The sequence below is a fragment of the Labrus bergylta genome, chromosome 4 (genome assembly GCF_963930695.1).
Source record: "Labrus bergylta chromosome 4, fLabBer1.1, whole genome shotgun sequence".
Classification (NCBI taxonomy): Eukaryota; Metazoa; Chordata; class Actinopteri; order Labriformes; family Labridae; genus Labrus; species Labrus bergylta.
The window spans coordinates 7017217-7034716 of NC_089198.1; the positions used below are offsets into that span (position 1 = coordinate 7017217).

Here is a 17500-nt window from a genome sequence, read left to right on the forward strand (position 1 = left end):
ATGAGGGATCTTTTTTAATCGCCTCGTTCTCTGGACCCAAGATAGCAACTCCACACGTCCTCTGACCGACGCCGAGGTATCTGCAGCGAGGGGGAAAACAAGACACGAGTTAACACTTGATGTGGGAATAAACGGGAACAGTTTGTCAGTCTGTTTTTTCTTTTAGCTTCTCCTTCTCTTCATTTCTGAGTTATGTAAGGGGACATAAAGTTTGTACCTTTCAGCCACTTCCACCAGACTTTGGTGAGTGACAGCAAAAAGTCTTTCTCTGTGATTCTGCTTCATCTCATCGGTGACTCCGCTGAGGAAGCGACCCATTCCTGCAACACAAACACAGAGTGAACAAACCAGACGGCTAAGAGATAAAGTGGAGACAGTGACGGCTTTACAACAGAGACGGAGACTAAGTTAATAAAACTAATGAAGATCTCTTCATATCTGAACTTGCTTATAATTCAACTTTTTACTCATCATTTTATTCATTAATCCTTTAAAAGCTTTTAACCTCCATTAAAGACTTCTAATGTTGAAGTTGTCAGTGATGTACTGAGATGTTAAAGCTCCAGAGATCTGATTGGAGGAGGATCAGGTGAGGCATCCTGACAGCAGCTGGAGGGATCACTCAGTCGTTCCTCACCTTTGCCCGCGGGGGCCACAGGCGAGTCTACAGCTGAGAACACTGACAGTTTAGCTTCATCGATGTCCTGCTGGGTGAACTGTCCCGACTTCACCCAGTCCACACCTCGACGAAATGCAGACAAGGTCTGCACCGAGTTTGGATCCCTTAGAGAAGTACGAGAAAGAAATACAAAATCAACGACACACTGTTCAACTCAAAGAAGATTCTTTTTAAACGTAGAAGTCATTTGGAATATTTTATTACAGCTTCCAAAAACGCCCCATGATGGCTTCCCTTAGTAAATTGTTCAGTCTTCTGTGTCTCTTTTTTTCCAGACAGATCGTCTGAATATTCTTGGAATATAAAGATTTTGCATTTTGGACAAAGGGAGGAAGAAGAGGTCACATTTGAGAATATGGCAACAAATCTCTTTCAGGAATTCAATTCAAATTTCATTAGATTAGAACAAAATAAGTGCTGCTGCAACTTTGGTTCTTTCCCTTGTCTCTCCAAAACTTGATTTAAAATCCATTTTAAAGGTCACATATTCTGTTAAATCCTCTTCACCATGTTTCTATGTGTCTCTAGTCTGTCTACAAACCCCCCAATGATGAGAAAAGTCCATCCTCTCTGTCTTTTGCCTGCTCCACTTTTCAGAAAATGTGTGCTCAAACAGGCCGTTTGGAGTTTTTCCCTTCATGACATCACGAAGAGCAGTAGCCCCTCCCCCAGGTGGGTGACACTCCCACAGCTAGGTGTTTGTTCTGCCCTCTGAGTCTGCCTTCTCACCGTAAACAATAGAGCAGGTAGCAAGAAAGCCTGAGACACCCGAGCCCTTCCAGTGAGGGGGAGTGGTGAAACACAGCTCATTTACATATTTAAAGGTACAGACACAGAAACAGCCTGTTCTGAGCAGGGCTGAAATAGAGGGGTTTATAGACATGATCAAATATTGGATCAGAGTGGATTTAGAACAAGAAACTTCACACACATGTTTTGAGGAGCTCTGAGACTTTTTTAAACTGGTTGAAGACGAGGAGAATATGTGACCTTTAACAAAATTCATATCTTGAAGACAACCCAGCCTGCCCCCTTTTATAGAATCTACCTCTACTCCTTCATAAGTATGGAGATTTTGTATGTATTAGATTCCATTAAATACACCTATTAACCAAAATGCACATCGTTTTCTAAGGTTCGAGAAAGCCTGAGTGTATATAAAATATTAAACTTGTTTCAGCCAAGGCAACAAAATGAACTGTTGTTGTATTTCCACGTCATTACAATTTCCACAATGTTTTTTAAAACTTTGTTGAGTGTGGTGTGGCGGCCTCTCACCTGTACGAGTAAAAAGAGAAAAGACCTCCTCCCATCCTGGCCCCGCCCCCGTAGGCTCCTCCCTTCTCCCTGATTTCTCCATGCAGAAACTTAGCCGTCATCATCCTCGCCAAGATGCACAAACTTTAAGAGAAAAAAGGAAACAACAAGTTTTTATTACACTTTAGATGAACTAAAAGTTACACGTAGAAAAACTGTCCGTGTAAATCACACTTTTAAAGGAAGTGCTGCCAGGTACAGGTGTGGTTATCTGGCGTAGTCGTGGTGGGAGAAGGGTACCGTACGAATACTCTCGCTGATAAAGTGAACAGGGAAGGGAAGCTGGAAGAACGTTTTCATCTGACACGGCTGGAAGTTTTGCTCCTGAAATCAGAGAAGATGATCTTTACTGTCACTGTACAAGTACAACAAAAACCTGTCGGAGCACACCTGTAGAGAAGTAGTTAAATATAGAACATATACAAATACTAAACCCACCAGTATATATACAAACAAAACAGTTATATTATACAATAAGATGTAAACTATGGTTAAAAGAGAGCTGAGCGGTACTGGTGGAATATTGTACTCAGGTATTAAAAAAAAACAAATAAGCGTTATATTTATAATCTCATGCATGCACAGGACTTTGTTTTGAAGGAATGTCTCATAATAAAGGACAAAATAAAATTACAGGTGATCTCACAACTATTGAAGTCAAAGGTTCAACTGTTTTGTGTTGGTGTTATTTTGCTTCTTCAAAGATTTTTGACTTTAAAATCTGTATTTTTGCGTTTCTATAAGACGGCCTTTCCTCATCTTTTCCATTATTTTATCTTCTTTAATCTGCAGAGACGGTTCTGCCTTTAATATAATGTGAACTCACTATGGCAGGGATATATTTAGAGGAGTGGTTCTTAATGGGTTTAGCTTTAGGTCTCACCACCATCTCCTCCTGCGACCAGAGTTTCTGATATTGTTCAACCTATCAGGTTTATTTTCAATGAAAGATGTTTCAAAAGATGTGACAGCTCATTTCCTGCTTTCCCCACTCTCTCTCTCTCTCTCTCTCTCTCTCTCTGATTTCTGACTCTGTCCACTGTCCTGTCTCTAAAATAAAGGCCCAAAAAGCCCCAAAACAAAACCTTTAAAAAAAGAAAACCTCTCCTCAGGTGTAACATCTCACCTCATGTTGTCCGGGTTGAGAAGATGCTTCTTGATCCTGACGAGCGTTCGGATGACTTGGCTGAGGTCGGACAACTCAGCGACCCTCTTCATAAACTTCACCTGAAGTAATCATTGATAAAAGATGGATCAAATATGAAGCGAGAGAATGGAAAAACAAAAAACCTCTTGCACAAAGTAGGAACAAATGAAATTGTCTCTGCTTGTCAGATAAAAATCATGCTATACTGTATGTCTTGAATCTGCGTCTGCGTAATTTACTTCAAGCTTTAAATCACTATGACAACACTTCTTAAAGCTGACGTGCAGGAGTCAGACACTATCATTTTAGTTTTTTAGGATCAACACTCCAGGTGCATACCTGTTCCATCCCACCAAGCGTCTCATTGAGGTCTCCTGCTGGAGTCAGGTGACGGCCTGCACGTGTCATGGCGTACATGTGGCCCGAGTAGGAGATCCCATTGGCTAACTCCTGTGCTGACATCATCACCAGCACTCTCAGGCGCTCCACCTCGTCAAAGTGGGGGCTGTAGTGAACAAAAAAAAAAAGAAGATAAATAATGAGCTGTCTTCTCAGCCTCCTCGAATTTCAGGACACATTTTCTCTCAGTTTATAAGAAGTGATGGAGGACGTACTTGTTGAATATGTCGCTCCACAGATGAAACATGTGAGGAATACATTGACCTGACCTTTATTCCTTGTTTTTGTCTATCAGATGCTCAAACTGATGATTGAAGCAGATCATTGATATTGTCTTTAAACATACTTCACCTCAGATTGAAGTCATAATCCAAAATCCAACAAGTTCATGGGAGGTGCTGATCTCCTTGATATGCTGTCTGCACTTTACAAGTTCAGCTTCAGATCCTGAAGATGGTACATGTACATCTGGTGGCACACTGTTACAGTGGCAGTCATCAATGCGTGGAACCTCTACAGAAGAGACCAGAAGAAGCTAAACCCCAAGAAGAAACCCATGCCTCTGCGAAGGTTTCAGGCTTTGGTTGGCACTTCTCTGACAAGCGCAGGAAAGGCCAAAATCAGGTGTGGCAGACCACTATCCTCTCCAGAAGAGACTCCAACACCACCCCGTAAAAGACCAAGCTGCAGTGTGCCTCTTGATGTGAGAAGGGATGGCATTGATCATTTTCCAACATGGGAAACCCGACAGAGATGCAAGCACTGCACTGGCAATCACTTCTCACATGTCTACTGTGAGAAGTGTAAGGTGCATCTTTGCCTAAACAAGGACAGAAACTGTTTTTGTGCCTACCACAAAATGAAATAAAAAGGCTGTAAAAAGTGTTATGTTAAAAAAATGAGAAAAACTGCCTGAAATGTTCTGTATTTTCAAAATGTTAAAATAAAAAGGCTGTAAAAAGTGTTATGTTAAAAAAACAAGAAGAACTGTTTGAAATGTTCTGTATTTTCAAAATGTTAAACTAAAAAGGCTGTAAAAAGTGTTATGTTAAAAAAAACAACGAGAAAAGCTTCCTGAAATGTGTGCAAAAAATTGCCAAAAACGCCTGATGTATCAAATGTGCTACAAAAAAAATATCATAAACAACATGATATGACAAAATTTTTTTGGGGGATTTTGTTTAAGGGTTTAATAAACATCTCAATTCCAAAAGAATAGAATTTTCTGGTTATTTTTTCATGTGTCAGGCTTTGGAAATGTGTCAATACGCCTTTTATAAATGTGAACTTTGAATAAATGGTTTATGGGTCAATGAAGTGATGCTCATTTTTTTGTGTCCATAAGGTTTAGTTAACTTTTAAAGGCTCAAAATCTAAAAATAAATGCACAGATGACATGCTTTCATCCTTTGTTTTGAGGACCTAGTCTAAAATTTATATTTATTATACATTTTTAGAGAATATTTGGGGTATTTAGGCCAAAATGTCTAAGTGGTGTAACCATTGAAACTTTGTACAAAAGAAGTAAACTTGCTTTAATAAAAGGTTAAATTTTCATATAACACCCTATGAACTAGCCTGGCATAATCTTACAATAGAACTGTTCAATAGTAAACAAAAGTGATGGAACATCATTGGTCTTATTATTATAATTATTTTAGGGAAATCGTGTCACCCAGTCAAGTACCAAATTGTCAACATGGTGTAACCACCATTGAAGGAGCTATTTTGTTAATATGTTCATCATATCATGTGACAATAAATGATATCACGAAGAAGAACCCCTGATGGTCCTAACTGCTGCACGCCATGTTTAGCAACTCTCTTTAAAACATGAGATAATTTGACATTTTAAGGGCGTGGTCAGGTATGTCAAATGGTATGACCTCAGAAAAACATCAACAATTTATGATAATTATAAAAATTTGTATTCACTTCGAAAATTAGATTTGAAATGTTCACACCAGGAAATGTGCTTACATAGGTCTCAATGATAATGCCTGTCAAATTTGATTTGAAGTGGAAATGTCAGATGGTGTAACCGGTTACACTATTTGACATTTATGACAAGCCGTTCTGTTAGAGGCCACTTTTGTCAAATATCAGTATTTTTTTATGTTGATTAAAGTGGTTATCCATCCACAACCTTATTATCAAGGGTCTAGGACAAAATATCCTGGCATTTTGTAAATGTTTAGCTTAAAATTGCATATTTGTGTTCCATTTACTTACATTTATAAAGGTGCACTATGTAGTTTTGGTAGAGAAGTGTGAAAGTTGGAGATATTTACAGATTATGTGGTATATGTCCATCATAACTCTAAACACAAACTGTCCTCAGATGAAAATTTGGTCCCTGTAACACTGTTTGAAGATAAAATGCTACTGGAGAATTTATGGTGGTGGGCCCGCAACAGTGAAAGTGTAACTCTCCTGGTAGCTTTATATCTCCAAACAGTGTTCCAGGGACCCATTTTTTACTTTGAATGAAGTTTGTGTATTCAATTCAGAAAATATATCAAAGAATTGTTTCACTTCTCCAACTTTCAAATTTCACCACCAAATCTACATAGTGCACCTTTAAACATGTATGATCTAATATATGTTTGTATGCTGTAATATTGGCACCAGTAGTTGCATTTTAGATGTGTCGGCTATTAGGGGCCATGTGGTAGGTAGTATCAGCGTGTCACTACCTGGAGCTTGCTTGCCAAAGTCTGGTACTATAGAAGGTGGCAATGCTGTTTGGGCTGTGATGGCCATGATGTAAAGAAGGAGAGATGTAAAGTGTTGCCTCTGGGTATGTTATCCTTTGATTAGGGCACAAGTACCTTGAGTTTATTCCAAATACTGAAGAAATTAATTCCCCCTGAAGATTTTGATCAGATGTTGTATTTAACTTAAGATATGAATTAATTAAGGATGCACCGATCCTGACTAAGACAGCCAGATCAGGTATCAGTAAGAATTTGCCGATCTATGAGACCCATCCAAAAGGCAGATCTATTCACTTCAGTTTTATACTATTCTGTGTTTAAGACAAATGTGCTACATTACTGTCATCAGCGTACTGGTATTCTGTGCACTTTGGTAGGTGGAGCAAACATTAAATGGAGGAAGCTAACAACAATTTCTTCAAGAAACAATGGCCTTTGACTGTAGAAGCAGTATGGTCAGTTGGTGTAACTGGTTTGCGTCAATTGGTGTAACCAGTATTTCTTGTAAAAATTATAATAAAATACAGGGAAATTAAAGTGGAATAAAAGTAGTCCTCTACTGCAGTGAAATAACATGTTTTTTTTAACAATTTTTACATAATTTGCCAAAAGTTAATTGGAAAACAGAGGTGTTTTCAGCTTTGTGCCCCGCTCAGTATTGAAAAAGGGCATAATTTATGAATTTAGGGATAATCCTAATAAAATCTATTTTCTTGTGCTATTTTAAAATGAAGTAATTACAATCATGAGTACACTTACATATACTCTAGATGTATAAAATATAAAATATTCTTAATTTTTCAGTGGTTACACTACTTGACATTTTTAGTCTTACCTTTTGAAAAAAAAAGATTGAAATGTCATTTTAAAAAACACAAAACCAACATGAATATAAATCTCACATTTTAATGAACCTGATGCATGCTTTCAAATTGTGTTTTTAAAAGATTCTTGAATTGGTCATCGGAACAACCAAGCCCTTCAAAAGATAGGTCTTACGTTGTTTTAAATTTTATTATTCATAGACTTTGTTACTTTGATTTTCAGATGCAGTGTCTTCCACATATCAGGAGCATAAAAACATATTCTTCATCACTTTTTTGGTCTGATAATAATTCCTGCGGCCTTCAGCCTCTGTGCTTTTTGATTGGTATTGTGTTATGATGTTTGTAGATTATGATATTTCATGTTTTAAGATACCTCATTGTACATTTTTCTATCAATTTTAGGGGGGGGGGGGTTACTGCTAATTTGGTCTGACAGAGAAATCTATACAAATGAACCATAGATTTATTTGCAAATTTATTCAAAACTTCACATCATTACAAATAGTCGATGGTTCACATATTCTCCTCCTCTTCAACATGTTTAAATAAGTCTCAAACTTGTCTGTCTTTTGTTCTAAATCCACTCTGATCCTGTATTCGATCATGCCTATAAACCCCTCTATTTCAGCCCTGCTCAGAACAGGCTGTTTCTGTGTCTGTGCCTTTAAATGTAGAGAAGGAGCAAACTTCTGTTTACCTTATTCTTTTGAAGACGTGCGTGTGCACGTGTGAAAGGGTGAAAGGTTAAAAGAATGCTTATACTCAGGTCCATGTCTGCTGTGGTGCAAAGAAAACTAGTGGGCTCTAAGTGACAGGTCAGAGGAAGGTCACACGTCCACATATGATATTGAAATCTATGAAATCCAGAAATCTGGCTTTACTGGTTTCGTCAAAGTACCGTAGTATGCAAGTGCAGTGAAGAAAAGTATAATCAGCTTTCTGTTGAAACATGGAAAAAAACACATGTTAACACATTGTCCCCTAATGACTTCTGTCTGCTTCAGCTAAACAAATGAATTATAGTTTTATATGCAAATTTATTCAAAACTTTACATCATTACAAATAGCAGATGGTTAGTGATACAGCACAGATAAGAGAACAAAAGTAATCACTAGCACTGACAACCTTCATGAATTAAAGGTCACATATTCTCCTCCTCTTCAACCTGTTTAAATAAGTCTCAGAGCTCCTCTAAACATGTCTGTGAAGTTTCTTGTTCTAAATCCACTCTGATCCTGTATTTGATCATGCCTATAAACCCCTCTATTTCAGCCCTGCTCAGAACAGGCTGTGTGTGTACGTGCGAGGGTGAAAGGTTAACAGAATGCCTGAGATCCATGTCTGCTGTGGTGCAAGGAAAACGAGAGGGACTGGTCAGAGGAATGTCCTACGTCCACATATGATATTGAAATCAAGAAATTTGGCTTTACTGGTTTCGTCAAAGTACCGTAGTATGCGAGTGAAGAAAAGTATAATCAGCTTTCTGTAGAAACATGGAAAAAAAACATAGATGTTAACACATTGTCCCCTAATGACTTCTGTCTACTTCAGCTTACACAACTCAGCAGATTCTTCAAAATGTTGAATCCAGAGTCCAGCATGTAGAGGCTGAGTGAATGTGGTCTGGACTCTGTGGAGGAGAGTCATGGTTTCAGAGATGCTGTAGAAGGACAGAATACCTGCTCTGTGATCCAGGTACACTCCTACTCTGGAGGACTGAGGACCTGAGACAGGAGTGCTGACTTTGTTGTACCAAAAGTAATAACTGTTGTTGTAACAATCTAACGCCCAAGACTTGTCATTACGTCCAAACCAACATTCATCTGAGCCCCCTGTTCTGCTGATATTCTTGTATGTGACTGCTACATAAACTCCTCTTCCTCGCCACTCCACTTCCCAATAACAATGTCCAGTCAGACTCTCTTTACTCAGGACCTGACACCTACCAGTGAATCTGTCTGGGTGACTAGAATAAGACTGATCTTTTCTCATTGCTGTTACTTTTCTGTTCTCATCAGATAATAACAGCTGTGTGCGTGCTGTGTTTGGATCCAGTGTGATGTCACATGAATATTTTAAGAACTCAGCTCTGGTCTTGGGCTCTGGTTTTGGTTCTGACAGTAAAACATCCACTTCAGTCACTGTCTGTGAGATGTTTGTCCATTTCTCTCTCAGGACATCCTGAAGTTTATCTCTGACTTCTGACACAGCTGCTGTCACATCCTCAAAGTACCTCAGAGGACGGATCTTGATGCTGGATGAGTGTGTAGATTCACTGAGGGGTGACAGTGAGGGGTAGTCGTGTAGAAACTGGTTGTTATCTTCTGTGTGTGAGAGCTTCTCCAGTTCAGCGTCTTTCCTCTTCAGCTCAGTGATCTCCTGCTCCAGCTTCTCCTGAAGCTCTCTGACTCGACTCACTTCAGTTTGCTGCTGGGATCTGACCTGCTGCTTCACATCAGAGCGTCTTTTCTCCATGAGACGGATCAGCTCAGTGAAGATCTTCTCACTGTTCCCCACTGTTTTATCAGCAGAGCCATTGATAGCCTCCACCTCCTGTTGAAGCAGCTTCACATCTTTCTCTCTGTCCTGGATTCTCTGCTGGATGTTTTGTCGACTCACCTCGAGCTCTCTCTGCTTCTCGCTCCTTTCTGCTGCAGCTGAGACTGTGTCATGACCTTTGTGTTCATCCATTAAACAGAGATAACAGATAGACTGCTGATCAGTACGACAAAATACTTTCATTTCCTCATTATGACAAGAGCAGACGTTGTCCTGGAGCTTCTTGGAGGGCTCCACTAGCTTGTGTTTCTTGAAGACAGGTAGTTCATAATGAGGCTGAAGATGTTTCTCACAGTAAGAGGCCAGACACTGCAGACAGGACTTACAGGCTTTCAGTTTCCTCCCGGTGCAGACATCACAGGCCACATCATCAGGTCCAGCATAGCAGTGATCAGCAGGAGCAGCTTGGAGTCCAGTCTTCTTCAGCTCCTCCACCAAATCTGCCAACATGGTGTTTTTCCTCAAGACAGGCCTTGGTGTGAAGTCCTGCCTACACTGAGGGCAGCTGTAGATTGTCTTCTCATCCTCTTTATCCCAGTGGCTTTTAATACAGTTCATACAGTAACTATGTCCACAGGGAATAGCAACCGGATCCTTCAGGAGATCCAGACAGATGGAACAAGAGAAGGCCTCCCGGTCTAGTTGAACTCCTTTCTGCGCCATTTCTCCTCTCTGTAACGACAACTGTCTGAGTTTCACTTCTTAGAAATCAAACTAGTTTAACCTCTCATCTAAACAGCATGTGTTTGTTCAGTGTCTGCTCTTGCACCGTCCCACATGTTGGTTACACCCATCCTCAAACTGTAGATCTAAAGGGGAGGGAACAAGAAAATAAACGTCAGAGTGGAGCTGGCTGAGTCTGAGAGCAGGAAGAAGAGGGAGGGGTTAACAAGCTCTGACTCACGTTTCATTACTCTGACAGGGCAGATTCTCAACATGAATACATAACCACTCTCTGTTGCATGGAAGCAAACTCTATAAGCAAGCATGTAAAAAACTCTAGTCACACATTTCTTAACATGTAAAAAGAAGTGAATAAAACACAGAGAATAACTGAACATGTTCTACAACTACTGTCAGAACGGAGCTACCTGTGAACACCAGCATTACAAGCTGTGAAAATCTGAGACACCACAGGGAGGCGTCAGAGTTCCACTGAACTTCACCACCATTGGAAGAGGTGTTTTCACATACTGGTGGTTCACATACTGGATTAAATACACTGACCTGACCTTTATTCCTTGTTTTTGACTATCAGATGGTCAAACTGATGATCAAGCAGATCATTGATATTGTCTTTAAACATACTTCACCTCAGATTGAAGTCATAATCCTGTTTCAAATACAAACCTACTGATTCCTACTTTTGCCTTAACTTAAAAAGCCTCCCCTTAAAACAGTCGGTTTGATTCCAAGTAATGGAAGAATTTGGATGTGTAGTAGAAGTAGTACACCGACAAAAAATACCTCAGTGTCCTTTTGTCGCTGCTCATTTGCTGATCCACGCTGCACGGGGCTGTGGAGCTCACTTGTTGGTTACACCTATCTTGAACTTGTATATTAGTGAAGCAGAGGGAACAAGGAAATGTGTGCACAGAGTGGAGTTGAGCAATAGGGAGGGGTTACCATGCTGCCCTCACGCATGTGATGAATTCTCTTAAAGGGACAGTGTGAGTCTGTCAGTCTGAGTTTTATCATACAGTTAAGATGAAAACAAAACGATGAACAACCACATGATGTTTTTAAATAACTTACAGCTCACAATAGTTGAAGCAAACATTGAAAAGCTTCATGTTTGGTTTCCTCTGAAATCTACAGTTTCATAGAGCTGTTTTGTATAACTGAAAAAAGTTTTCTTGCTTTAAAGGAGAAGACAACACAGAGAGAATGAAGACAGAAAATACTACCTGAAATGAGGCTGTGTACAAACATACAACAACATACAGATTCATAAAAGACGTAATGCTGCAATAGAGAGGTTAGACTTTGGAGAATTCATACAAAACTATAATAAAATAGTACGCAGAAGTTTAAATTTGTGATTCATCTACGTATGTTTTACCAAGTGTTGGAGTCAAGACCACACGAACTGAGACCAAGACATACCTGAAACCAGAGTGCTCAGAGACCGAGACGAGACCAAGATCAAGGCAGGGCAAGACTGAGATAAGACCAAGACCATGAATATCAATAAAACAATCATCATCTTCTGTGCAGGGGGCATGTCACTCACTTAAACTGTAACTGTAGCACTGATTTTGAGTACTACAACTCTACAGTTTACCCACCTTCACTTCTTTATCAGGCACAAGTAAGTAGGTTCAGGACTGGTGAAATCAAACTTTGTAGTTATGTTTCAACAGTGAATAAAATATACAAAGCATTCATTATCAGGTATGTTACCATCAAATTATTAAAGTTTCCTGTGTTTCATATCTACTGTGTCAATGTGAGCCTGCATCGTTCTGCTGCAGGAGATTATTAAATGTAACAAAGAAAGGATTCTGCTGGCTAACACCTGCTCTCATCTCATTTCTTCACAGCACTTTACAGTTTCCTGTCCCTTCTAGGCTCACAGTGTACACGTGTGTGTGTCCATGTACCTGGCGTTGCTGGGGTGGTAATGCCTGGCGTGGAACTGCTTGAGCTGTTCCCAGGTAAGGTCAGGGATGGCTAGAGGCTCTCCTCCTGACACCACAGAGTACGTGTGGTCTGGATACAGCTTGTTCTGGAGGTGCTGGGCGTACACGCGCTCGTTGTCGGACTAAAAAAAAAAACACACAATCAAACGTTAAACAGTCACTGACACACTCTTATTTCAAAACCATTTATCTGACGTCACCTGTTCATCTCATATCTGGAACTTGTTTCACTGCTGTTGCATTAGGCCCCATGTCCGCCTAGCATTTTTTTTTTTGTTAGCTTTTTCTGAGTGTCTTTGTTCTATTGTTCCCAATGAGGAGAGAGCGTTTGCAGCAGCAGCAAAGCGCAGCGTCCAGCGCCTTTCTTCCGAGCGCTCTGCCTAATTTGTGCGATCGCTCCGAGCACTTCAAACTAAAAATCTTTCAACTTTTTATGAGGCCGCTGTTGACGTCACCGGCGCTTTTCTTTCAACCAGCCAATCATAAAGTACATCAGTCGGGTCCTTGCTCTGTGTCTGATCAGAGCCGTGAGAGCGGGGATGTCATTATTATTGAGCTCATCATCCAGGAAACATTTGGAGGTCAAGCATCCTCCGTTTGATGCTCAAAGTGACAGATAAAAATCAAACAGAGAAAAGCAACGGAACAGTGTCGGTCATACAGGAGCTGTTGTCAACAGACTGTTGTCATAGAGACAGGACGGACGTGCAGCGCTTTTATTCTCAGCGCACAGCCAGCTCTTTTCTGCCTGAAAAAAAAAAACGCTAGGTGGACACAGCAGGGCCTGAGTTGTTTTGTTTTTTTGCCAACTACTAAACCGTGAGCAGGCATAATTTTAACTTTGTTCCATGATGTCATAACATATTTAAAGTGAGTATAAATATAAAAGCAAGAAAAAAAACACTTGGAGTTACCACAAACCACTTCACTCTCAAACTTAATCCATGAGGTGCTTTTAGGTAACATGAAATATAAGATATCTGAAGCTCCTTAAAAGAACACTTAAACTTCACTATATTGTATCTACATATAAAACTATGATTCAGAAAGTGTAGACTTACAAACGCCCCTTTCATTTCATTGAACACCACTCCTTTAAAGACCAGAGGGGAGTTGGGATCTGTTGGGTTTTCATTCTCCAGCCTCCAGCCCTCCTGCCTGCAAAATCAACACAAACAGAAATGAACTAGTGAAGAGCAGATTTCATCAGCGACTGTTTCAAACAAGTGATATCAGAAAGGTCTTGGACTCTTTTAGGCTGGCTACACACTCGACAATATTCAGATCTTAACCTATTTAAAAAACTTGGGAGACCAAAGACATAAGGACAGCTAAATGATTCTAAACATTATAATCCTCCTACTGCACACACTAGACGATTTGACCCGACTGTGAGACCACACACCTGCAGTTTGTAGAAACGAGTTCACAGTGGTGATCCCACAGACACGAGATCTCACAGAAACTCATGTGATCAAACGTGACTTCAGAAGAAAAACAAATATGGAAGACAGTCGAGACATTAAAAAGCCACTCATGTTGTTACTCAAGCTGCTCTTCTTTTTCTATATTCCTCTTGGCTCAGGGCACAGTTATGTTTGTGTTCACTGGCATGTTTGTGAGCTGTAAAAGTGATGCTCTCTTCGCTCTCTTTTTGGCTACTGCAGGTATTCAGTCGGAGGCAGCCCGATCTGGAATGGTAAATAACAAACATGTTTTTGTATTTAGGATTCCAGATCGGGGAGGCTCTGACTCGATCAGGAGCTGTAAAATAATCGTATTGACACCACACACTTGAGGATTATTTGGACAAATAAAAGGCCCAAAATCAGGCCTAAACTCCCCTAGTGTGAAGCCAGCCTCAGGACAAACAGTCCAACTAACAGTTAACAGCTGACTATAAAGACAAAATCTTCACTGAATATTTAAAAGTTGACTTTTGCTACAATGCTATCAAGTCAAATAAATACAAACATGAAACAAATATGAGAAGCAGCAGTCACCACTCACCAGAAATCCTGCTCTCGTAAACACGGGAAGAAAGCTGCATCCAGATAGACCGAGAGAAGATTCTGGAAGTCTTTTCCATTTTGGGTTGAGAACGGATACATGGTGTAGTCACTGGCTGTTTACGAAGGGAGGCAACAACAAAAAAACATGTCAGACATAAAGCTCATCAGCAAGCCAAGAATTAAGAAACAATCATCTGAAAGTCATTTTCTCTTCTAAAACTGACCGGTAAAACTATTAAAAGATAAGCTAGCTAATTAGCTTTTTATTTAACTGTAGGAGGATTATGTGTATGAAACATAAACTGTAAATATTAATGGATGAAGCCTGAGTGATGTCACCCATCTGTTACAGCAGGGGCTCCTGAGGCTCATCGGCAGCAGCCACCATGCTGGAAATCCTGTCTCAGTCTAACTTTCTAGACTGAGAGCTGGAGCTGAGGCGGGTTTTAAGCCTCTTGATGAACCATCATAACACAATAGTAATTAGAAAGCACAGAGGCTGAAGGCTGCAGGAAATATTATCAGACAAAAAAAAGTGATGAAGAATATGTTTTTATGCTCCTGATATGTGGAAGACACCGCATCTGAAAATCAAAGTAACAAAGTCTATGAATAATAAAATTTAAAACAATGTAAGACCTATCTTTTTAAACAGACTTTCAGTGGAGAGTAAAATGATAGAAGATGTCTTGTTTTAAAGACTTTTACTGATTGGATCGAAACAATTGATCGTTTATTGGTGGGATGTTAGTCTTCTAAAAGGTCGGACTTATAGCTGCACATTAGAAATGTATCTCATTCATAAAAGTATCCACTGTTTCAGCCAATACCATTCTCCTTATTTGACTGTTTAGGTGTCGCTCTATTGTACTTAAAAAAAAAGAACGGCCATTTTGCAGTTTAAAACTAACGAGCCTCAGCAAGACTTAAAAAATAACCTGATAATGACTACAGAGTATATCAGTCAAAAATCCAAACGTCTCTAGTTGAGATATTTGAATGCACTGTTGCATCATTACATCAAAGTTTGATTCTACCAGTTGTTCACTTATTAGTGCCTGGAAAATACATAGTGTGTACTACTTCATTATAATTTCATATAAACCATTTATTCAAAGTTCACATTTATAAAGGTGTATCGACACATTTCCTTAAGGTGGTGAAGTTCAGTGGCACTCTGACGCCTCCCTGTGGTTTCTCAGATTTTGACAGCCCTGTATTGCAGGTGCTCACCTCAAGCTGCCTTCCCACATTAGTGTAACCACTGACCTGAGAAGGGACACTTATAAGCCTCAGCCAGAATATGAACATACCTGATAATGAATGCTTTGTATATTTTATTCACTGTTGAAACATAACAACAAAGTTTGATTTCACCAGTCCTGAGCCTACTTACTTGTGCCTGATAAAGAAGTGAAGGTGGGTAAACTGTAGTGTTGTAGTACTCAAAATCGGTCTGGATCTTTAAAAGGTCTTGCTGTCTTCTCGTAATCAAAATCATTTTTACTCGGCCTCATCTCGGTCTCGGATTTTAAAGATGATGATTGTTTTATCTATATTTATGGTCTTGGTCTTGTCTCAGTCTCTGAGCACTCTGATTTCAGGTATGTCTTGGTCTCAGTTCGTGTGGTCTTGACTACAACACTTGGTAAAACATACACAGATGAAACACAAATTTAAACTTCTGCATACTATTTTATTGTACTTTTGTATGAATTCTCCAAAGTCTAATCTCTCTATTGCAGCATTACGTCTTTTATGACTCTGTATGCTGTTGTTTGTTTGTACATGGTCTCATTTCAGGTAGTATTTTCTGTCTTCATTCTCTCTGTGTTGTCTTCTCCTTTAAAGTACAATAAATCTTTTTTCAGTTATACAAAATAGCTCTATGAAACTGTAGATTTCAGAGGAAACCAAACATGAATCTTTTCAATGTTTGCTTCAACTATTGTGAGCTGTAAGTTATTTAAAAACATTATGTGGTTGTTCAATGTTGTGTTTTAATCTTCCCTGCACGATAAAACTCAGACTGACAGACTCACACTGTCCCTTTAAGAGAATTCATCACCTGCATGAGGGCAGCATGGTAACCCCTCCCGATTGCTCAACTCCACTCTGTGCACACATTTCCTGGTTCCCTCTCCTTCACTAATATACGAGTGCAAGATAGGTGTAACCAACAAGTGAGCTCCCCAGCCCCGTGCAGCCTGGATCAGCAAATGAGCAGTGACAAAGGAACACTGAGGTATTTTTTGTCAGTGTACTACTTCTACTACATATTGAAATTCTTTCATTACTTATAATCAAACCGACTTTTGTAAATTAAAGCAGCAGTAGGAATCAGTCGGTTTGTATTTGAAACAGGATTATGACTTCAATCTGAGGTGAAGTATGTTTAAAGACAATATCAATGATCGGCTTCAATCATCGGTTTGACCATCTGATAGACAAAAACAAGGAATAAAGGTCAGGTCAATGTATTTAATCCAGTATGTGAACCACCAGTATGTGAAAACACCTCTTCCAATGGTGGTGGAGTTCAGTGGAACTCTGACGCCTCCTTGTGGTGTCTCAGATTTTGACAGCTTGTAATGCTGGTGTTCACAGGTAGCTCCATTCTGACAGTAGTTGTAGAAACAGTTCAGTTATTCTCTGTTTTATTCACTTCTTTTTACATGTTAAGAAATGTGTGACTAGAGTTTTTTACATGTTTGCTTATAGAGTTTGCTTCCATGCAACAGAGAGTGGTTATGTATTCATGTTGAGAATCTGCCCTGTCAGAGGTATGAAACATGAGTCAGAGCTTGTTAACCCCTCCCTCTTCTTCCTGCTCTCAGACTCAGCCAGCTCCACTCTGACGTTTATTTTCTTGTTCCCTCCCATTTAGATCTACAGTTTGAGGATGGGTGTAACCAACATGTGGGACGGTGCAAGAGCAGACACTGAACAAACACATGCTGTTTAGATCAGAGGTTAAACTAGTTTGATTTCTAAGAAGTGAAACTCAGACAGTCATCGTTACAGAGAGGAGAAATGGCGCAGAAAGGAGTTCAACTAGGCCGGGAGGCCTTCTCTTGTTCAATCTGTCTGGATCTCCTGAAGGATCCGGTGACTGTTCCCTGTGGACATAGTTACTGTATGAACTGTATTAAAAGCCACTGGGATAAAGAGGATGTAAAAACAATCTACAGCTGCCCTCA

The 17500-nt window shown here is 39.7% G+C and overlaps 2 protein-coding genes and 1 long non-coding RNA gene across 3 annotated transcripts in view; 1 reads left to right on the forward strand and 2 right to left on the reverse strand.

Annotated features, from left to right (window-relative positions):
* LOC136179003 (uncharacterized) overlaps positions 1–17500 on the reverse strand; it is a 254514-nt gene that overhangs the window by 174257 nt on the left and 62757 nt on the right. The gene's annotated exons all lie outside the window — the stretch shown is intronic.
* LOC136179001 (tripartite motif-containing protein 16-like) lies at positions 7545–10406 on the reverse strand. The gene has a single exon (XM_065953592.1). It carries the CDS (start codon positions 10307–10309, stop codon positions 8630–8632), a length of 1680 nt encoding a protein of 559 aa, XP_065809664.1. The 5' UTR covers positions 10310–10406; the 3' UTR covers positions 7545–8629.
* Positions 17258–17500, forward strand: part of LOC136178992 (tripartite motif-containing protein 16-like) — a 2157-nt gene continuing 1914 nt past the window's right edge. The window contains exon 1 of the mRNA XM_065953583.1: positions 17258–17500. This exon is cut by the window's right edge and continues 1914 nt beyond it. Coding sequence (XP_065809655.1) covers positions 17334–17500 — 167 coding nt within the window. The 5' untranslated portion in view covers positions 17258–17333.